The sequence below is a fragment of the Zosterops lateralis genome, assembly GCF_965231275.1.
Source record: "Zosterops lateralis genome assembly, chromosome: 22".
In the NCBI taxonomy this organism is placed as follows: Eukaryota; Metazoa; Chordata; class Aves; order Passeriformes; family Zosteropidae; genus Zosterops; species Zosterops lateralis.
This window is the reverse complement of record NC_139782.1, coordinates 3,648,364-3,670,894: the sequence shown is the minus strand read 5'-3', so window position 1 is coordinate 3,670,894 and position 22,531 is coordinate 3,648,364. Positions and strand designations below refer to the sequence as shown.

Genomic DNA, 22,531 nt, shown 5'->3' with positions numbered 1-22,531 from the left:
GGCCTCTCTGAGGCTCCTGATGATCGTGGTGTTGGATTTCGGTTGGAAACACCCTGAGAGCTTTGGAAAGGCTCACCTTGCCTGCCCCCCTCACCTGAATCCAACTTCTCATTCAGACACAACCTGAGCCACGAGTGGCTCAACCAACTCACGCACTAGAATTGTCCAAACTGACCCCAGAAGCGGCTGTGTCCCGGCTGGCAGAGTGGCTGCAGTAGCCTTGGAAACCGTGGCCACGTTACAGCCCATTGCTGCCTGCCTGGGGGTGTTTTCCTGTTTGTTTTATTTAGTTTAGGTTGGGTTTTTTGGTGTTTTTTTTTCCCTCTCCTTTTCCCAAGCAACTTTCCTGGCAGCACAACACAGCTCGGTGCTGACGTGGCCACAGCGATTCCATCAGCTGGGGTCATATTTGAGGACGTGGATCCCAAACCCCAAGGGCTGTGCCACTGCCAGGGCTGCCAAAGAACCCTTTTGCCCTAAATTTTACTTATTTTTTTATTACATATCATGCTCACACACTAACAGAAACAGGTCTTGCAGCCTCAGGCAAGGGGATAAACATTGCTGTCAGGTGGATGCTGTCACCCCTCAGTGCTTCTCCATCAGTATTCCTTGGTCCTAGGCTGCCACACATCCTTTTACAGCAGAAAATAAAGGGAAAAAGTCATACTTGCCACCACCAAACCCCAATCTGGCCTCACAAGTACTGCAAGATTTCATCATGCTTCATTTCGAGGCGGAAGGCGCAGATTTGGCAAAGTAGAGCTGCTCTGCAAATCTCTGCCAGTTTGAACCCACTCACTTCAGCCCTGTCACTCCCTGCCCTTGTCCAAAACAACAGAAATTAGGAGATGCAATAGGAAATAATAATTAACAAGAGAAACTGTTGGGTGGTTTGGGCCAGCATCTCTTCTCTGCCTTTGTTTTGGTCACTTAGATTCCTCTCATGCCTTATATCAACTACAGCACCAAGCCAACCTCTGCTGAGCCATAACATGGACATGGCTCAGGGGTGGACACGGCACTGCTGGTCACTGGTTGGACTTGATGACCTTGGAGATCTGTTCCAACCTACATGATCCCAGGATTTTGATATCAGCATCACACTGGCAAAGCCACCTGCACATCCCACCTCAGGCTGGCCCAGGGAGCCCGTGGCTGCGTGGGCTGATGGATTTTGTGGGTGATAGTTTTGCTGGAAGCCCACACAGGGCTGGGATGCCCAGGGAGCAGCATCTGCCCATGGATCACAAACCTTGGGAAGGGCCAAGTACACAACACACACACACACAACACACACAGAGCATAACACAACACACTCACACACAATGTACAAAACACACACACCCCAACACAACGTACAAAACATTTATTCAGGCCAGTCTGCCTGCACAGGATGCTCAGCAGTGGTTTCACCCCTGGCACTGGCACACACAGCTCCCAACCCCCCCAGAGTCACCCACTTGCCTCGAATGGAGCACGAAACACAAGAGGGAAAGCAACGGAGGCAAGAAATCCATCCTCTCCCTGAGGAGCCCCTTTCAGCTGCTTCCCACCAGCCAGCAGAGACCTTGGCAGGAGTCAGGGCTGGCTCTGGGCCACCAGCCCAACCCAGTTGGGAGCCAGGGAAAGCCGTGGTGCTGCTCTGGCAACGCGCTTCCCCTTCCTCAGAAAGAAAAGACACCCCAAAAAAAGAAACATTTCACTTTTCCACTTGGAAAATCCTTCTGCAGTATCAGTTTGGTGGCTTGGAAAAGTCTTGCTGGAAGTGAGGGGGAGAGGAGATGAGAGGATGCACTGGGTGGTCTCATATCACACACCACAAGTGAGTTTTGGCACGTCCAGCCTTCATTTACTTCACAGCAGCAGAACTTGTGGTGTTCAGGTTTCTTTTCCCAGAGTCTTTTGCAAAACCCAGTCCCAGGGAAAACGAGTCCCTTCCTTGTGCCACATCACGTCCTCCCCGTGGCAGCTCCCAGGGAGCCCTGGCTGCTTCTGCACCCACACACCAAGCCCCTCTTGGCATGGGAGGTTTTAGAAAACCCTCAACCAAGCAGCATCACAGATTCTTTTTTTTTTTTTTTTTTCTTCTTTTTTAAGGCATTTGCTGGCTCACTGGCATTTTCTCCTGGATCTCCTCATACTTGGGCGGGGGGGTGAGGGGCTCTATGGTGATGGGGACGCTGCTGTTGCCCTGCGCCAGGTTCAGCCTGATGTCCTTCAGGTGCAGCTTCTCTGATTTGATCCTGCGGACCTTGAGGGGCTTGAGGCGCTTGCTGAGGCGGGAGCTGTGCCGGCTGGGCGTCCTCTCTGTGCCCTGCTCTGCCCCAGCCGTCCCCGGAGCCGGGCTGGCCTCGTCCAGCCCCGCCAGGGACTCGTAGGAGGGCAGGGAGACGCTGAGCCTGTTGCTCCTGTCCGAGTCTCTGGGCTCAGAGTAGCCCGTGTTCATCACCTCCTCGTAGCTGGGCACGTAGTATTGGGAAGAGACGTCTTCATCCTCTTCTTGGCTGGAGGGGAAAGAGTTAAGGTTGGGTAGCACATCGTTTTGGGAAGGGGATGGAGAGTAAAGAATAAAAGCACCCCGCCCCACCAGAAATAGTTTTTGCCCTTCTACGTAATATGCCAGTTTCCTTTTGCTTGACAGAATAAATCATGACCCCACCTAAGTTCAGACACATTTTATTTCCTTGTGGCTTATGGCTGTATTTGATCATCACTTTCTCTGCCCACAGAGTTTTTTCTGTTGCCCAGCAGTGATTTCTTCCCGCAGGAGAACATCAGTTTCTCTTCTCCACTCTCAAAAATCAGTCAAAATACATTAGAAAAGGACATCACCTATCTATCTTTGTAATTCTGATGTCTTATGGGTTGGGTACCTTGAGTTTTTCTGCAAAGAGATTCAAGTCTGCTGTATGCCACCATCTATGCACAGGTACCTGCACACAATACATGCCATTTCTTTGTTATTCTTTATTATTGGGATAATTATTTTTTATTGGGATAGTTTCCACTATCCCAGGTTGCTGCAATTTACCTTTCCATTAAAACATGGAAAATCTCTGAGGATCTGCAGACCCTGACAAGAACCAGCAGAGCCATTGTCCCCTCCTGTCCCCTTGCACCCCACATTGTCCCAGTGCTCCCCTGCCTCCCTCTGCACAGGGAGCTGTGCTGGTGGACAGGGACTTCCCCTGTGCCTGTGTTTGTCCAGACTGTGCCTGCTCTGGCAGCAGCCTTTGCTCTGCTCCACAAAGCTCCCTGAGCAAACAGCAGAGCCCTACAGACTTTCTCCAGGTCTAAACTCCAGTCTCCAAGGCTGATTGGCACCTTGGCTGCACCCAGGGAGGCAGAGCCAGCCCCTCTCCTGCCCCTCTGGCTGCTCTCCCAGCCTGTGGCAGGAGCCTCCTGCTCTCTGTCCCCCACCACAGTGCCCAGTGTTCTCTCAGCTCTCTCCTGTTGCCAACCAAGCCAGGAGTGGCACCTCTCCCAAGGCTGCCTTGACCACAGCTCTGTGCAGACCCCACCTCACACACCAACAGGCTCCCTTCCACTTACAGCTACATAAATACAGCTGGAGTCATTCCTGTCCCATCTCCAGGACATAAATCTGTTGGAACCCTGGGCACTGAGAATTTTAGGCTTTCTGTGCTGACAGGCACTGACCCCTCCAAAACCACTGCAACTGACCTGAGGCCATGGAGAAGGCTTCCAAAATTGAGTGATAGAACTGGGATTGTGGGTGTGGAGTTTGAATAGAAGTGTGTGATATCACAGGGTGGAAAAGTTAAGAGTTTAAGGTTTTAGAATAAAGTAATATATATAAACCAAGATGGAGGATTTTGGGCATAGGCTAAGTCCTTCTTTTTCACCTTCTTCTTTATGGCTTTGTGTGGTTTCTTCTAATTGGGTGACAGGGTCTGCATTGCAGACCTTGGGTGGTCAGTTATTGGGTTATATATTATAAATAATATAGGTGTCATCTCATTATTGGATAGTTTATGCTTTAAAAGACCTTGGAAAGAGGCAGAGGCATCCATTTTCTACCTATTTCTACCTATTTTATACCTATTTCTATTAGGTATTTTAATAATTTAATTTTAATTTTAAAATAGGTATTTTATACCTATTTCTATGTTTTTTGTTAGTTAGAACTCACGACACGTGAGACTGTACTTTAGATAAGAATTTAGATAAGAATTAATAAACACTGAATCCAAACATGAAAACTGTGTCTCCCGTGCACAAATCACAGCATGTGGCTTCCTTATCTCAGCACAAGCTGCCTTCCCCTCCTCACCCCAGACCTTCCTGAGTAACAACAGCAGCTCTTGGCTTTCATCCCACACCCAGCCCCACTCCCTCTGTCCCCAGATGTTGGGAAAGATGGGACAGGAAGGGCTTGTGGATATGATTGTCTGGTAAGAAATAGTGGAGATGTAAAACCTGTGAGTGAAATAGAAATGAAGGGCAGCTCTGAGATGTGATCATGGCAGGCAGGGAGATGGTGATCAGCTGGAGATGGGTTGAAGGACAGAAAACAAAAGGACCCAAGAATGCAGCCCCTCTCCACCCTGCCAAGGCATCAGGGAAAAGGCAGATAAGAAAAGTAGTCTTTAGAGTTTAGAATATAGGATGACATGCTAATATAGCAGTTCTCATGGGCTGCATACAAAGTTTGTGGGTTTTGTATCTCGTGCCGTTTGGTCACTGTAAATTAGAATATTCAACACAAAAGGAGATAGAATGGATTGTAATAAGGTTTTCTCTCTCTCTCTTACCTCTCTCTTACCCCTCTTAGCTTTTTTACCTTCCTCACCTCACACCCTCTCTCTCCCTCTCTCTTTGGGGCTTCCCTCCAGCCCAGGCTGGTGACTGAAGGCAAAGCCCTTTTCACCCACGACCCTTGCAATAAAACCACTTGTTCCTAGAACATCTCAGCTCTGCAGAGTTCCCTCTCCCTGCCCTCCACAGAAGCCTGTACACCCAGACCCCTCCTCACCTGTCCTCCTGCTGCGAGGGCTCTGTGGACACCTGGCGCTGCACGTGGGCCACGGCCAGTTCCTGGCTCTGCCTCTTCTTGTCGCGGACGTTGAGGCAGAGGGAGAGCAGCAGCAGCAGCAGGCCTGCCCCCACCAGCACGTAGGCCACCGAGAAGGTCTTGCTTTTGAGGATGCCCCCGGAGCCGCGGTCGGGTTTGCTGCTGTTGCCGCCGGGTTTGTCGGGGGGCCCGAAGCCGGGCACCAGGTTCCACACGGCCATGATGATGCCCAGCACCAGCATGCCCAGCCCAATGGCCGTCAGGGCGTAGTGGGACCCGTTGGCCCGGGACTGGGCCATGGCTGCTGAGGGGTCCCCACGTCACCGCATGGCTCCGGGGGCTGCAGCCCTGCTGGCATGTGTGTGGGCTCCTCCCCGGGCAGGATGAGAGCTCTGGGGACAGACAGGGAGATGTGATGGGTAGGAAGGCACTGCACGCCCCAGCAGGTGGGTCCATATAGGAAGAGGTTTAAGACTCGCCCCTGGCTGTTTTTGTAAGGTAAATGACCCCCAGAAATGTCTTTCCTGTCCTGACAGTAATTGGCCAAATGCCAATTTGAGAGGTCTCTTTAGCTGCTCCTCAGAAATGTATCTAAGATTCTATTGGCAGCAAAATAAACCATCCCTCCTGAAACGTTGAGTATTTAAGGAGAATAGAGGTGCTCAGGGCTTCTTGGGGTGTCTCGGGTGTCAGACCCTTCTCTGGCACCTGCGCACGGCTTTTATTCTCTTGTTCTTTTGTTTCTGCATTGTTTGTTATTTTCTCTTTTATTAAAAACTTTGCTTTACAAAACACACTCAAGGAGCTGTATTGCAATATTATTAAATTTTAAATAATTATAATATTAATAATAATAATATAATTTATATAATTATAAATATATAATTAATATTATCCCCAGCCACTCTGGGAGGTTGCAGGTCAACCCTCAGACCTGATACATCTTCAGGGGACTCACTACACTCCGGCCACTGTAAGACCCATCAGAGGTGAGTACATGGCAAACAGCAAAAGGCTCTGCAGCCACCACGACACCAATTCACCCAACTGGCACTGGGATCTCAGGCTGCCGTGCCTCAGGAGTGCGTGTCAGGATAGCGCTCCTTCCTGGCTCTTCCCATCCCCACCCTTTGCTACCTTTCAAAGGTTGGTGCATATTACAGCTGTAATATCCACCAACCTTTGAAAACAATCAAATCACTGATGTTTGCTCAGGGCTTAGATTGCCTCTCCTTAGGAGTGTGATAACTGACAGCTTCACAGCACCAAAAGAAGGCTGTCAAAATCCATTTCAAGATCTGTTGCCAATGCAAACCAACCTGGAAATTCCAGAAATGCATCTCTAGCTGAACAGCTTCTCCTCTTATCCCGTCTGAGAGGGAGCAGGGCTCCTCACGGCGCTGGCTGCCTGCCCTGGAACACCTTCCTGCCCAGAGAACAGAAACCAAAACTGCCTCTCTCTCAGCCAACTCCACTCTGTGGCTTCCCCCAGCTGCTGCTGGCAAAGGCTGCCGGGATGGTGAACCCTTGGTAGGGCCCCTGGTTCACTTCAGGCTGGCTCTGGCCCTCCCTGGAGCTACACAGGCTGGAGCTGAGTGTCCCCACTGCATCCCTGGGGGATGTCTGAGCACAAACACTCCCCACCAGCCAGGCCATGGGTGGAAAACTCCTCCTCTGAATGTTTGCCGAGTCACCGGGATGAAATGTGCTCAATTTACAAAAAATTATCACACACAGGAGCCACATCTCCTGCCCACTCACATCCCTGGGCTCGAGTCCCTGGGTGGGCAGCGTGCATCCCCACAAGAGAACTGCCCCATCCCAGTGAGCCTTGCAGATTTATGGATGTGCCATGTCAGGGATCTCTCCTTCCCTCCCCGGCTTCTTGATGCTGGGCTGGGCTCGAGGTGCCTCTGGTCTGTGCTGTCAGTGGTGCTATATCCACACACCCCCACACACCCTTCAGCTCAACCCTCCTGAGCTCAAAAGCTTCATGTTTGCTTGTTTAGCTTGAGTGCACGCCCAGTTTGCAGGGTCAAGGGCCAGAATAAAACAGCACTCCCAGGAAACGGAGCGGCTGCAGCAGGAAAAGACACGCACGCAAGCGTCAGGAGGAGGAATCTGCTGAGGAACTTCCCTGCTCCCTGCCTGGGCTCCAGCACGGCTCTGGAGACTCCCAGAGGGGTGTCCCAGCCCCTCTAGACACATCCCTGGCCCCACATGGGTCTGGGCAGGGTAAAGTCTCGTCTGCCATGGTTTTCTGGGGTTGTGGGACAGCCAAGAGCTGTGGATCCCAACCCAGTGGGAGCTGCCACAGGCAGGCAGGGGCAAGCCCGTCATTCCCTGCCCAGCCCAGCTCCAGCTTGGGGCTGTGCTCTGTGTGCTCCTGGGGGAAGCTATCCCCTGAGCCCAGCTTCAATTCCATCCTAGTGAGCAGCTGTTGAGGATGTGGAAAACTCTGCACCCAGAATGTCCTCACCTGCATCCCAAGAGCCATCCTCCCACCCAAGGGCTTTGACTGGTGGTACCAGCACTGGCCTCTGCTCTCCCACACAAAGGTTTTGCTCTCCACTTGTGCCCTGTGGGGTTTTTTTCCCTCACCTGATGATCCAGCTGAGCTCCCATTCTTGCCACAAACACATCAGCCAGCCAAGACTTGAGAACAGCTTGGCCTTGGGGCAGGAAAATCCCACTGCACCCACGGTGGGCACAGAACACACACAGGGCTGGTCACATCTACCCGTGGTGTCTAAATCTCTGTGCCTGCTCACAGCCCCTGTGGATCCCTCAGGCACCTCAGTGCTGGAAGTGGGCAGGATTTAAACTCCTACGTCACCCCAGTGCCTGGAAGTTTTTCACAGATCCATTGCAGTGCTACCCATCAGCCCAGCAATCAGATTAAAGCAGGAGACCTGCTGTTCCAGTCTATCTCTCCATTGAATTAGCTGCTCTCCTGGCTTTCCAGAGCTGTTCCTATCTCTGCTCCAACAGTGACATCAGTATCCCAGGAAGGGAGCTGCTGCTGTCTCTGCCTCAGTCCAGCACTGTCTGGATGCTCATCCCAGTATAACAGAATGGTTTGGGTGGAAAGGGACCTTAAAGCTCATCTCATCCCACTCCCTGCCATGGACAGAGACACTTTCCACTATCCCAGGTTGCTCCAAGCTCCATCCAATCTGGCCTTGAGTATTTCTAGGGGTGGGGCAGCCACAGCTTCTCTGGGCAACCTGTGCCGGAGCCTCACCCCTCACAGGGAAGAATTTCTTCCTAAATGTCCAACCCAAATTATCCCTCTTTTGCTTTAAAACCATCCCCCCTTGTCCCTTCCTGTAAAAAGTTTGTCCCCACATCAGGTGGGTGAGTGATGCCTGAGTGCTCCAGCCCCTTCCCTGTAAACCAGACCTGTCTCCATCCCGTTCCCTGCTCGCCCCTGCCCTGCCCTGGCAATGATTTACAGCAGGATCTCCGAACCATTAAACTCCTGGGGCAGGGCTGCAGAGCCCAGGGGGCACCCAGCACACCTCCCCCGGGCTCCCCGCACCTCTCCCCTCCTCCCGCGGCAGCCGGAGCCTTTGGGATGCTCTTGCGACATTTCCAAGCATTAATCGGGCATGGGGAGGTCCGGGATAAAGCCTTTCCCAGCACTACACGCCCCGAAGGCTTTGGCACGGTGGAGCAGCAGGAACAGGAACAGCTTCCCCTCCATGGGGGACAGAGCCCAGGTCAGCCCAGACCGTGTTCACATCCCGGTGACTCAGGAGGAAGCCCGAGAGCCCTGGTGCCCTCAGCAGCGCCCACACTGCTCTGCCCTCCACAACCTTTGGATTTTCCCCTGCCTGACATCACCTGCCCACTCACGCTCCAGCAGCAGCACCTTTGTCACAGGATCACGAGAGATGAGTCTGCGGGCCAGGGAACAGTCACCAGGCTCATGGGATGAGCTCCAGGGCTTCCTCACCCCCCAGGACAGAGACACAGCCCCTCACCTGCCTCCAGAAACCAGAGGGTGACTCCATCACCAGTCATACAACTAATTTTCTGGAAAATTCTGGGGGGAAATAAACCCCTTCTCCAACCATCCGAAGAATCCAGTCTCCTCTGTGTTAGATTACAAGGCTCTCCCTTCCCAGTCATGCTTCCAGCCAGAGAACCTGCTCATTAATCCCCTTCCCTGCTAATTGCTGGCCTGGGACATCCTCAGGAGCTCATTTCTGCCATGGCCACAACCTCATGCTGAGCTCTCCTTACACAGGGCTTCGACCCACCAGGAACACAAAACTCCATGTGGGGGCCTAAAAAGCAACAGGTGAGGTATTTTCACAGAGTCCCAGAATGTTTGGGTTTGGAAGGGATCTTAAAGACCATCTACTTCCAACTCCCTGCCATGATTTCTCTCTTTTAGTCCCTTCTTGCTGCCCTGTTCCCCCCTGCCCCAGGAATGGGGATGTTTCTGTCCAGATGCAGCCCAGGGGATGCAGGGACCAGCCAGAGAAATCCAGCTGAGTCACAAAAAGAAGCACTGCTGCTGATTTAGCCAATTTGTGATCTTTTGGACAAATCCCAGCCCATTTTAGAGCATCCCACACTGGGACAGTAATCCAGAGGGACAGCCCCATGCAGACCATCAGGGCTTCTCCACGTTTTGCTTACACTTCCTGTCTGGAGCACAAAAGAACACGTCACATCTCCACTGCCCCCAGCATTCCTCACAGACATGTAAGAGGTATTTCACCATCTTTTTTTCTTAAATTTAATTTTTAACAACCCCTCCTCAGCAGTACCCTGTAGACAGCACTGGGGGAAGTGTGATGTTTTCCTCAAACCTTGCCCAAGGCTCTGCCCCCACTCCCACTCCAGAGGGAGTCCAGGGCCTCCAGCTCTGCCACTTCCTGCAAAACAAGAGTGTCACAGGAAAGCCCATTCCCAGGCTCAGATTGATGCAACCCACAGCAGAACACCAGGGACAGGGCTCACAAAACACCCCATCTCCACAAAGTGGTGCCTGACCATTCCCAAGCCATTTGCATCTGCCTCTGCTGTGTCCCTGGGAACCCTGGGCACAGTTGCCAAGGCTTTCTGAAGTGGCACTGATCACACAGGCCACGGCAGCCAAACTCCAGAGCTGTAATCACAACCGTGCAGCAGCCACCACCTTGGCCTTTGCCACTGAGATACAAGAAACTGCCTTCCAGAAACTGCCCTCCGGGCTCCTTCTCCCCATAATTCCATTACATCCACCCGAGCGGCGCCTGCTGCAGGGAGGTGATGGACAGGGACACAGAGTCCTTTTCCATTTGTGTTCCAGGACGTTGCCATTTGTTCCTGGGGACAATGCTGCCGTGGCCACCGAGCCCTGGCTGTGTCCTGGTTGCTGTGCAAACACTGTCCTGGTGCCTTTTCCTGCTCCAGGTTCTGGGACTGGCACTGGGACCAGCTGCCACATTAATGTTTTCAGGCCCAGCTCTGCTAAACCAGGGAGGGGGCTTGGGGTGATGCTTGAGAGTTTTAGCTTTTTATATTTTTCATATATTTGTAGCTTTGTAGATTGTTAATGCGTGGTTGTAACTTCTAGTACTTTTCCTATCTTTCTTCTCTACATTTAGGAACAATAAGCTAACCTTAGAAACACTTTCCCAAAATACTGTTTAGTCTTATTTCAAGAAGAGAACTGACTACAAGGATGTTCTGTTTTCCAAACAGAATATGGAACAGGCAAACAAGAGTGGGGCAAAAAAAAAAAAAAGCCTCTGTACTGCTTCCAGTGTAGCAGGATCCAGGAATTACTACTGAATCAACCAACCTTTTCATTGCAGAGTATGTGGTAAGTATACTAATCAACTAACCTGACAAAAATTGTAGAATTACTATACCATGTGTGATTTTCACCACATTGTGTACCTGAAAGCTTTCAAGTAAAGGTTTGCTTTTATATCCACTCTAATGTTGCTGGGAAGATCTATTTTCCAGGCAACAGAGGTGCTCACTTCCCTCCAGGGAGCTGAATTCCCTGTGCACCTAAGCCTGGGAAAGCACACTTGCCTGGGAAAATCCCAGCACTTGGACTCCTTCTCCTTCCTGCTTTCCTTTGGACTCCACTTTGCCCCTCTTGAGTTTGGAATTACTATTTTTTAAAAAATTCTCATCTGCTGTTTTTGCTGAGATAAAGCCCTTCCTCCACAGCCTCCCCCTGGTTTTTGTTCTGGGACCTCTTGCCCAGATAACACACCCTCCTCCACTGCACGGGGAGACATTATCCCTGTGCCCTTTTGATGTCCTCTGGAGCGGAACCCAGCACTCCTGCTTCCTCCCAGCCCCTCTGCAGTGCTTTAAGAACCTCCTGTCCCACCACTGGAGCTCCTGGATGATTAACTCCCCTTCCTGCAAGCCACTAACCTGGCACCTCATGCTACCATCAGCCTCGCCAGCACTGTCTTCCCCATCCTCTGCCTGCAATTCCAGCAACACCTTTTTTCCCCCAACACAGCATCACCTCTCCCCATGCTTTTCCAACGAGTATGACCACAAAGAACACCCACTGCAGACAGCCAAGGAGCCCCCAGGTGAGGAAGGGAGTGAGGGGTGATGCTGGAGGACACGGAGCCAGCCTGGGGACACGGAGCAGCCAGGCACAGAGCAGCCCTGTTCCACAAGGTGGGCACAGGAATTTTCATGTGGATGGAGGTTTGCTGGGGATTATGTTGCTCCAAGCCACCTGCACTGCTCACACAGGATATTCAGCAGCTTCCACAGAGCCCTGACATCACTTTCTGCCTGTGAAATACACTGGGAACAAGAAAAGCATGGAGCAGCATGGGGAGGCAGACACAGACACATACCTGGGCTGCTGGAGGGGTCCCTCCTGCCAGGCTCCAGGCAGGGGAGCAGCAGACAGCCCTGCCCAGCCCTGGCCCTCTGGCATCTCCCAGAGCACCAGCACGGCGCCAGGCAGTAACACTCAGCTCTCTGCAGGGCACCGATGGCCAAACATTCCTCCTTCCCCAGGCACCTCCCTTGCCAAGGGTTTTCCAGCCCGTGTAATTACACAGCTAAAATCAAAGGTGTTCCACATACTTCCGAGTCACCTGAGTCCAGGGCTGGGTTCACCAGCCCCACACTCACACGTTCTCTGCTGACACCTGGGAGGTTTCCCTTTCTGGCTCCCATGCCAGGACATCCAGGGCTGTGGACAGGGCAGGATGCTTGGATTTGTTGCAGAGGGATGTGTTGGGCAGCATTCCCTCTGGCAGTGGCCTAGGTCTGCTGGAGAGGCTTCCAGGAAAGCCAGGACCACACCTCCTGGTGCAGCTTCATCTCAGCAGGCTCCATAACCACCACACAGAGCCCAGGGCAGCCCATCTCACACGGGACACGCTCATGGGACTGCTGGTTTCTGCTGACACATCCACACCTCCCAACAAACCCAGTTATGCTGAGCTCAGCTTGTGCCCACCACGTCACCTCCAAAAATCAAACACCAACATCAGCAGACAACAACTCTGGGACACACCAGGGAGACACCTGCAGGTTTGCTGAGCCCCTCAAAGCTCCAGACTGCTCATTCTCTGCTGGGAATGTCACAACAGGAAGGGCCAAGCCCCCATTGACCGGCCTGGCCTGTGCAGGTGTCCTTCCCCTGGGCTTTGTTTGCTTTCCCAACAGCTCACACAGCTCCTGCACCACCCGGGGACAGACATCGCCAGCCACAGGCCTGGGATCAGTGACACTGCTGTCACCTGTGGGGAGAGGGATCAGCGACACTCCTGTCACCTGTACGGATCAGTGACACTCCTGTCACCCGTGGGGAGCTGGATCAGTGACACTCCGTCACCTGTGGGGATCAGTGACACTCCTGTCACCTGTAGGGACTGGGGTCAGTGACACTCCTGTCACCTGTGGGGACCAGGGTTGGGTTTGGGGGATTGCTCAGCCCCATCCCGGCTGCTGATCCTTCCCCAAAGTGCCGGGAGATGGTTCCCCAAAGCACAGCCACTCTTCCCCCACCCTCAGCACGGCCACCCCAGCGCCTGCCGGGGCTGCCGAGGTGCCCCCAGCCCACGTGTCCCCAGGGGTGTCCCCAGGGGTGTCCCCAGGGTGTCCCCAGGGCTGTCCCCAGGGGTGTCCCCAGGGTGTCCCTAGGGTGTCCCCAGGGGTGTCCCCAGGGTGTCCCCAGGGTGTCCCCAGGGGTGTCCCCAAGGTGTCCCCAGGGGTGTCCCCAGGGCTGTCCCCAGGGTGTCCCCAAGGTGTCCCCAGGGGTGTCCCCAGGGCTGTCCCCAGGGGTGTCCCCAAGGCACTGCCCTCCCCAAACGCCGCCGCTCCAACTCTCTAACGCGCGTCCCTGCTCTGTGAGTGTTTGCTCCCGCTTTGGGGGTGTTTCCCCCCGCTGTGCAGGTGTTTCCCCGAGCTCTGGAAGCGATTCCAGCTCAGCCCGATCCGGACCCGGCTCCGGCTCCGCTCCGGTCCCGTTCCCTGCCCCGTTCCCTGCCCCGCTCCCTGCCCCGCTCCCCCGGGACCGAGCCCAGCCCGCCCCGCTCCCGCTCCCAGAGCTCTAAAGGCTCCCAGAGCTCTAAAGGCTCCCAGAGCGGGGCTCCCGTCCCCTCCCGGCCCCCGGACCCCACGTACCTCCGCCGGCGGCCGCGGTGGGTCCTGCGGGGCCGCGCCGCCCTCAGGCCCGGCCCTCCCGGGGCGGCGCCTCCCGAGCGGCCCCGCCGGGCCCGAACCCGCCCCGGAGCCTTTCCGGGGGAGCCCGGGACACCGCGGGGCGGGGCGGACTGCCACAACAGCGGGGACACCCCAGAGCACCGGGGAGAGCCCCCAGAGCACCGGAGAGAGCCCCCGAGCCCCGGGGAGAGCCCCCAGAGCCCCGGGGAGAGCCCCCAGAGCCGGTGTGGGGCACAGCGGCGGTGCCGATCGGGGCACCCCTCGGAGCGGTTTGTTTGATGTATCTCAGTGCCCATCGCTGTTCGATGTATCTCAGTGCCCATCGCTGCTTTCCTTGAAACCTGCAATGGTTTGGGTTGGGAAGGGACCTTAAAGCCCATCCCAGTCCACCCTGCCATGGCAGGGACCCCTTCCACTCCCAGGGACCCCTTCCTTCTACCCCAGGTCCCTTCCAGCCCCATCCAGCCCGGCCTTGGACACTTTCAGGGATGGGGCAGCCACAGCTTCTCTGGGCGCCCTGTGCCAGCACCTCGCCACCCTCCCATGGAAAAATCTGTTCCCGACACTTAATGAAAGTTTTTTTTATTATTATTTTACAGTTTAAAACCCATCTTGCAATGGACCTGCTTTGTAAATCTGCCTTATAGCAATGAGCTGTTCCTGGTTCCTGCACCAGTTCCAAGTTTTGTTTGCAGAATCCCCATTTTGAGGAGCTCCAATCACTCAGGCTCATCACTGCATTCAACAGAGCAAAGCCAAACTTGCACTCACAGGGAGCCTGGAAAGTGTTTTTTATCAGCCTCTATAGGTGCCCTCTATAAACACTCCCATTAACCCCTCACACGCTGGGAAGAGCCATTCCAGGCATGGCCCTCCCAGGGCTCCTGGCCACACGCCTGGGCCTCATAGCCAGACATTCCCATGGTTTCCAGACTGACCCACGGGGAGCAAAGCTGGGCTCTGGCAAACTTCAGTGCAGCTAATGCTGTGTCCAGTGTCCCCTCTCCTTGGCTGCCAGCCCAGCAGCAACGAGGATATGCTTTTCCAGTCTCATCTCACACCCAGCTGTAATAATAAACACCACCAAGGACTCAAATCCTGTCAGAGATGATACTCAGGGTGGGTTTTTTCTCCTGATCCAAGCAAAAAACCTGCATCACTAAGCTGCTGGACCAGCCACTGCAGTTTTTCCTGTCCCTTGAGCCCTGTGAGACCTTTTGGAGGCAGAAAACCATCGTGAACCAAACGAAACTTGGGAAGTTGTCACATCACCCGGCATGACTCAGCTCCACAGCCTTGCCTTGGGGCCACTGGTGTTCAGGATGCTTGGGAAATACCCCCTTGCTTCCCTGCATCTCTCCCTGTGAGCACAAACCTGCACGGAGCCAATGGTATTTTCCACTGACTCACCTGCCCTGGTGCACGGCAGCGATACCTCCCCCTTCTAATCAAAGGGCAACTCCAAGAGCTGTGCTATAAAAAGAAATCATTATTAAACATCACTGCATATTTATTTGTTTTTCCCTCGGATGGATTGTTTTGTATTTTCCGGCTTGGCCACTGGCTCAGGCAAGTCCTCCCCACTTCAGGCGGATTTCCCCCCTCTCCTTCTCCACCTTCCTGTGTCAAATACAAACCCGACAGCCCAGGCAGCTCTGGCAGCCCTGGCAGTCAGGGGACATAACAGGGAATTGTTTTCTCTGTAAGAAAGTGGGGGGAAACTGCCCTTCCCACAGCCCCTGTCACTGATCTGGTGCAGAGAGAGCTCCGTGCCCGAGCCAGGTCACCTCCTGCAGAGGCCCTGGAGACCGTGAGCACAGAGGGGACATTCATAATGTGGTTTCTCGGGTTCCCACTCCACAAAGCTGAATATTGGCCAGGAATGGGCTTTTCAGTGGCAGTGGAGCAGGATCAAGGAAGGGGGGCTTGCCTTCACCCCTTGGATGGCTGCTAAAGCACCTGCCTCTCCCTGATGTACATTCTCTGGGGGATAATATATTCACATCCATCCCTTGGGTCATTTCCCTTTCCAGCTCTGCAGCCATCCCAATGTGGGGATTTATCTCTGGCAGCTCAGACCCTCCCCCTGCAAACACTCCCTGCCCAGTCCCAGGCTGGGACTTCTCCAGGGTGATTATCCAGCCAGGTATGCAGGGTACAGAGCACAGGAATGGCAAGGAGGAAACTGGAGCCCCATCAGAGCCATCAGCAGGCAACAAAAGGGCCTTTCAGAGGGGCACCTGATGCCCTGTTACCTGCAGGGGTGCCAGGGGCTCACATTATCCTGCCTTAGAAATTGCTCCCTGCTTTTTTCCTGCTTGAAAGTGCTCAATATGTATATTAAACTCACCAGTGGAAGCCTGGACATGTTTCTGGATTCCCCAAAACTTCCCAACAGTGAGCCAAGAGCACTGCTCCAAGTGACTCCTGGATACCCACAGCTGCATGGCTTGTCCTGAAAGAGGCAAAGCCCATTCCTGGGGGGCAGGTCAGCAGAGCCACCAGATTGCACATTTATATTATACTTTATAATATTATTATAAAGCCATGTAATGATAGAACAAGGTGATATGAGATCAAACTGGCAGAGTGTAGATCTAGATTAGATATGAGGAAGAAATTCTTCCCTGTTAGGGTGGGGAGACCCTGGCACAGGGTGCCCAGAGAAGCTGTGGCTGCCCCATCCCTGGAAATGTCCAAGGCCAGGCTGGATGAGGTTTAGAGCAAGCTGGAACAGTGGGAGGTGTCCCTGCCCATGGCAGGGTGGGATGAGATGCTCTCTAAGGTCTCTCTCTATCCAAACTATTCTGTGATTTGATGATTAATAGAGTTAACAGCTAATTAACACCAAAAATATTATATATATAATGTATAATGGAACAAGGCAGGGCCCCAGCTTTGCCCCCAGGATGAAAATCCATCCCAGCCTGCTCCATGATGGGCTCCCTCAGATCCCATTCCCAGCCCACACACTCTGGTCTATACTTTTCTCTCTCTTCCTCATGCCTTAGTTTCTGCACCCCAATTTACAGTCCCTGCAGGGCTGCAGGCTGGGAACCTGCCATGCAGGTGGGGAAAAAAAAAGAGGAAAACCAGGCACTTGGGAGGCATTTCCTCACGCTCCCGGTGGAAGGGCAGGACCTGCCAGCATCTCCTGGTGGGGTGAGGATCTGCTGTCCCCGAGGCTGTCAGGACCTGGTGCTTCCAGTACAACCAGTTCAACCAGTGCCAGGTCACCGTCTGCGCTCCAAGCACACACACGTCTGCAGCTGGAAAACTGTAAATAAAGCTGCTGTGCTCACAGGAATAACAGTAAATAACCTGCTGCTTCCTCTTGGAGCTGCTGCATCCCGTTGGTGAAGCTCTGGCCAGGGCAGGATTTGGGATTAGGAGATCCAGAGTTTGAGGAGAGCACGGCTGGAAGAGAAGAGCTGTGGTGGTGTTGTGCAGCTGGTTATTGAAAAGGGCTGAGCAGAGATTAATGCAGCTTTTCAAAATCAGGATCAGATGGTGAATGAGGGCTGGTGCCCAAGAACAGGAAAATGCTGGGAAATCAATCATTAGCAGTGATAAAACTTCAAGGAAACCTTCTTACCTGGAAATGAGGGTTTATTGCAGCTCCAGTGTCCCGGAGCCTCTCGGTCTGTGCTCTGCTGGTGCTTGTGGCTGTGTAGGGCAGTGGGAAGGTAAAGACAGGGGCTGAAGTGGGGCCAGCTGCAGGGACAGTGGCAGAGCAGGACGTCCCAAAGGATGTTTGCACTGGGGGATACCACCAGGCACTGCTGCATCCCCTGGGCTGCACAGGCCAGGGCTCAAAGACACTTCCAGTTCTGGCTTTGTACACACAAAGCAGCACCAGTGGAAAACTCCTTCGGGGAAAACACTAAAAATAGGTGAATTAATGACAGGCACATTCCCAGCCTTTCAGCAGTCCTGAGCAATAAACCAGCAGGCTCAGCAGCAGCCTTTGACACCAGCTTTTGGGGAGATACCATCACACACACTCTGTGACCGACCCCATGCCAAACCTCACCAACCTCCTGATGATTTATTCATCTGTTTGGGGTACATTGGTTTAGCTCATCTCCAAAAATCCAGCTCAGGGAGATCACCAGATAAAGCTATGGGGTGAGTCAGTATAGAGGCAGGAAATGTCCCAGACTCACCCCTGTTTCCCTGCTGTGACCTCTTGACCCCATTCCTGACCCACAGGTTACCAGTGCAAGGCTGTGGCACGGCAGGTAAACCCAGTTCTGTTGTAATTTCACCCAGATGTGATGCCAGGACCAGCACAGCTGGGTCACACACCAGGAGAGGGTGCTGGGACACGGGGTGTCCCCTCTGCAGGGTACCCTGGCCACCCCACACAACACCCCAAGCCCTGATGTGGCGTTGGAATATTTGCCTTTCTCAGTCTAAAGTCCTCACCAGAGAAAAAGCTCTTGTGAGCGTGTGCCCAGCAACGTGTGCGGTGCAAAGTGCACCAACGCGGGCGAGTCACACCTAAAACAAACACAGCGGGGGCGCAGGAGATCGGGGACTGCTCACACGGTGGCAGCAGCGCAGCACGGTCCTGCAGCAACCAGAGCGGCGAGGAGGCTGCAGGGATGGGGATAATGAGAGGGGGATGCAGCAGAGATGGGGCTGATAAGAGGGGGATGCAACAGGGATGAGGGGGATGCAGCAGGGATGGGGATGATGGGAGGGGGATGCAGCAGGGATGGGGATGATGTGAGCAGGATGCAGCAGGGATGGGGATGATGTGAGCAGGATGCAGTAGGGATGGGGATGATGTGAGCAGGATGCAGCAGGGATGGGGATGATGCGAGGGGGATGCAGCAGGGATGGGGATGATGTGAGCAGGATGCAGCAGGGATGGGGATGATGCGAGGGGGATGCAGCAGGGATGGGGATGATGGGAGGGGGATGCAGCAGGGATGGGGATGATGTGAGCAGGATGCAGCAGGGATGGGGATGATGTGAGCAGGATGCAGCAGGGATGGGGATGATGCGAGGGGGATGCAGTAGGGATGGGGATGATGTGAGCAGGATGCAGCAGGGATGGGGATGATGCGAGGGGGATGCAGCAGGGATGGGGATGATGCGAGGGGGATGCAGCAGGGATGGGGTTGACGAGAGAGGGATGCAGCAGGGATGGGGATGATGTGAGGGGGACGCAGCAGGGATGGGGATGGTGAGAGGGGATGCAGTAGGGATGGGGATGGTGAGAGGGGGATGCAGCAGGGATGGGGCTGGTGAGATGGGGATGCAGCAGAGATGAGGGGGATGCAGCAGGGATGGGGCTCCTGCAGCCTCCACTGCCAGGGAAGAGCAGGTTAGGGGGGACAAAGCCACCACACAACTGTCCCACAGCCCAGGATATCACAGAGTGTGGCCCCTCTGCTTGCTGTGGTTCTGGTATAGGTGACCCCTGTGTCACCCTACACAGGGTTCCTATGGCGTAAGGGGCAGAAGCCTTACCAGGACTGGTGTGGCACTCTGACACCTTCCTGGCTCCCAAAAGGCTCCCCAAACTTTTAAAACCACAGATGGGATGGATGAGCACCTGCACCCCATGCTATGCACAAAGGACAACACCAAATCTCAGCGAGGAACTGCTCTAAGTGCAGCAAATCCCACCACAGTCTGTGCCAGCTCATTTGCTGTGCTCAGCAGTTGCCCTTTAATGCTACTTGTAGTTCCCATTAATGCTGGATTCCAGCTGCAGGTGATCGAGTTGGAGAGCCAGCTGTCTTCTGAGATTTTTTTTTTTCTTTGCTCCAGCTCTCCTCATTTCAGATTATGGTGGCTTTTACCTGCTCTGCAGCTGCTCCCAAACCCAGGAGGCTGCTTCTATTAGGAAAAAGAAGGAAAGGTACGTCTCTTGATCTGTACCCTGATTATGGGCTTGAAACTCATTGCAGGTTGCCTTTGCTCCAGCCTGCAAAACGGCCATGGACCCCAAAATGGCACCAGGTCCCACTGGAAGTGCTGGCACAGCCCTACAGGTGACCAATGTCATCTGAATAATAGTAACAACAACAACAATAATAATAATAATAAAATCAACCTGTACATTGATAATAATATTTTATCCAGTTGGGGCACAACATTCTGATTTCTCCATCCCTTCTGCTCTTCTTGGTCCTTCTCATTATATTTTCCATATCTGAGCAGGACATCTCCTGGCTGTCCTTACTTACCTTAAACCCTTGAAATCCTCATTTCACAGGGATGCAGACAGTCCCAGCCTCCTGCCAGCATTATTGCATCCAGGAGCAGGCATTTGGCTGGGAGCTGGCCCTGGGAAAAGCTGGCTCAGCCTTCTCCTGAATCCTCCCATCACCTTGGAGCCCCCAAAAATCACATTTTGATTTTTGCACCCTGGTGCCACAACAAAGATGCCAACACCTGTCCAGGCTCTCCAATTAAACCACATGGAGTTCATCCATACTTTAAAATAAGCTTTATTTAGATCTTTTATAATTTTATATTTGCATCCATGCCTTCAAGGATTCTCCCCCGCTCACAGGGGGAAAAGTTAAATCTAATGTTACCCATAATTCATATGCTATTTAGCAAAGTTCTCTTTTAAATAAATCATCCTCTTAGTAATTTTTAGAATTACTTCCTAATTTACAAAAAAGCTGAAATGCAAAGGAAACTACTCGATAACAAGGAGATCGCTCATCTGTTCTGGTGGTTTAGAGTTTAAATTATAAAAAATGCAAAAAGAACAAAATAAAACCAACAACCCCCCCCCAAAAAAAAAAAACAAAACCCAACAAAATGTATAAAAATGCTTCTCTGCAGAGAAAAGATGCCATGGGGCAAAGCCTGCCCTGCCACCCCAGGAAAGCCCAGGGGGACTGGTCCCTCTGTCACCCCCTCCATGGCCTCTCTGCATCATCCCTTGGAATGGAATACACAGCGCGAGGGCATCGGTTTAGTTGGGTGATTTAAGACAAAATACCCTTTTTTTCTTTTTTTCTTTTCAACCAGGGCGCATGTTTTCGGAATTAAGAAAAATAATACACTATTATAGTTCATTAAATAAATCTTAATACATTTTTTTTTAAGAGCTTAAAATTATATTGTAAGCATTAAAGCATAAGGTACTTATCTTGGCATAAGCAGAGCGCGGCACGTGTTAGTGGAGAGGGGAAGAGACCGCCGCGCTGGGGGGTTGGTTTGTGGGCATTTCCAAAAGGGATTTGGAAAAACAAGCTCCACCTGTGCTTCCAAATCACCCCAGAGCCAGAAAAACCTCCCTAGTGGGGACTCGTACCGATTTCCCCAGCCCCCTCTGACGGCAGGGACACCCCAAACTGGGGCGGGGTGGCCGGCCCTATCTGGGATAACGTCTTGGGAGATGGGATATCACCTTTCCCCTGCTCCCAGCTCGTGCCGGATCCCCCTAAATTTTACTTGAAGCAAAGGGTGAGCCCCCCCAAAAGCAGGGAAAAACAACAGACAAAGCTCCCACCGGCTTGCCCCAGTCTGATTTCCCGGCACGTGTTTAGGTTTGCGTTTTCCAAGGCGTTAAGTGCTCCTGGGGCAGCTGAGGGAGCCCGGGCTGGGGGGTCCACAGCCCCAATCCCCCCCAACAGCAACTTCCCAGGACAGTACAGTACAAACACCCCCTTTTCCTCCTCCCCGCCCCATTCCCAACCGACGTGGAAAAATATAAAAATCCCAAAACTTCTGCAATAATTTAGTTAGAATAGCTCCTCTGGTTTTTTTGTGCAAATAAATTAAAACAACTAAAAAGGAACGTTAAAACACTCATTTCCAGACCGGCAGGCGTAACAACCAGCCCGGGTTGCCTCCGCGGGGCTCGGCCAGGAAGACATCACAGCGAAGGAGATTTTCTTGTTGTTGTTTTTTTGTGTGTTTTCTCTCTTAAGATCCCTCAGCTGGGCAGGTCCTTCGTCCCCAAGCGAGGACATCCCGCGGGCTGGGCTCCGGAAAACAGCGGGTTTCGGACAAGAGACGTCACAAGCACAAAGTGCACAATATTTCTCGTATTTACAGAGACACAGCAGTCCTTCAAGTTTCAAGTTTTGTCAAAAGAACAAGAAAAAAAAAAGAAACAAAAAAACTCTCCCAAAACAAGAAAAAAAACAAAACCCCTACCCAAATTGACAAACTGAAGTGACAACAAAGGAGTTACTGGGTTGGGAAAAGAAAAAAAGAAAAAAAAAAAAAAAAAAAGAAAAAAGGGGGAAAAAAACTGAAGTTACGACACAGCTGCATCGCTCCCAAGACAACAGGTAACACGTCCACGGGTGGGACGGGGTGTGGGATGTGGGATATGTACATGTGCAGGGCCGGGAGAGCCTCCGGCGCCGTCACCAGTCCGCGTCCTCCTCGATGTAGTAGTCGGGGGCCGTCCCGTCGAAGAGACCGGGATCGAGGGACTTGCGCTGCTTCCCGCGGGCAAACACCCTGGAGATGGAGCCAAAGCCCATCTTCTCTTTCTTCTTTTTCCGTTTTTGGTCTTCCAGGTCTTCTAGAGACTGTGGGAGGAGAAGACACAAGTTTGGGCATATGGTTTGTCCTTCACTGCTTTTCCCCATTGCTCACATCAAGGATGATGGACCATGTGATTCCAATCCCAAAACATTTAGGTACAGGTCCCAAAAAATGTTTGCATCCAGATCCCACAAAATATTTTCATCCAGGCCCAAAGTAATGTAAAGGTCCTGGACCAAAATACAGTAATATTCCTGAAATCCGTGTGGTGGAATTTGCAGTGAAATTGGGCCCCCCCTCCGCAGTTCTGGGATTTTGGCCTCTTTAATTCAACTGGATCGGGATTCCAGCTCTGAGAAT

General features: G+C 52.8%; 2 protein-coding genes and 1 long non-coding RNA gene across 9 annotated transcripts in view; 1 reads left to right on the top strand and 2 right to left on the bottom strand.

Annotated features, from left to right (window-relative positions):
- Positions 1–1,354: 1,354 nt before the first annotated feature.
- On the bottom strand, positions 1,355–13,709 carry TMEM51 (transmembrane protein 51). 3 transcript variants are annotated; one of them, XM_083877101.1, is made up of 3 exons: positions 13,658–13,709; positions 5,000–5,430; positions 1,355–2,507 (listed from the first exon to the last, which is right to left on the bottom strand). In XM_083877101.1, the coding sequence occupies exons 2-3, from the start codon at positions 5,335–5,337 to the stop codon at positions 2,096–2,098; spliced, it is 750 nt and encodes a 249-aa protein (XP_083733227.1). In that variant the 5' UTR covers positions 5,338–5,430; positions 13,658–13,709; the 3' UTR covers positions 1,355–2,095. The 3 variants fall into 3 exon arrangements, with proteins under 3 accessions (XP_083733227.1, XP_083733228.1, XP_083733226.1); XM_083877102.1 differs by lacking the exon at positions 13,658–13,709 and adding an exon at positions 7,640–7,742; XM_083877100.1 differs by lacking the exon at positions 13,658–13,709 and adding an exon at positions 6,358–6,466.
- Positions 10,760–15,123, top strand: LOC310918251. Its single transcript, XR_014591618.1, has 3 exons — positions 10,760–10,859; positions 11,523–11,689; positions 14,296–15,123. It is a non-coding gene; the product is annotated as an uncharacterized lncRNA (long non-coding RNA).
- A 5,024-nt stretch (positions 15,124–20,147) lies between these two features.
- KAZN (kazrin, periplakin interacting protein) overlaps positions 20,148–22,531 on the bottom strand; it is an 87,307-nt gene continuing 84,923 nt past the window's right edge. For all 5 annotated transcript variants that reach the window (XM_083876884.1, XM_083876881.1, XM_083876883.1 and 2 more), the window contains one exon: positions 20,148–22,215. In XM_083876884.1, the coding sequence (XP_083733010.1) occupies positions 22,048–22,215 (168 nt within the window). In that variant the 3' untranslated portion in view covers positions 20,148–22,047. The remainder of the gene's footprint in view (positions 22,216–22,531) is intronic.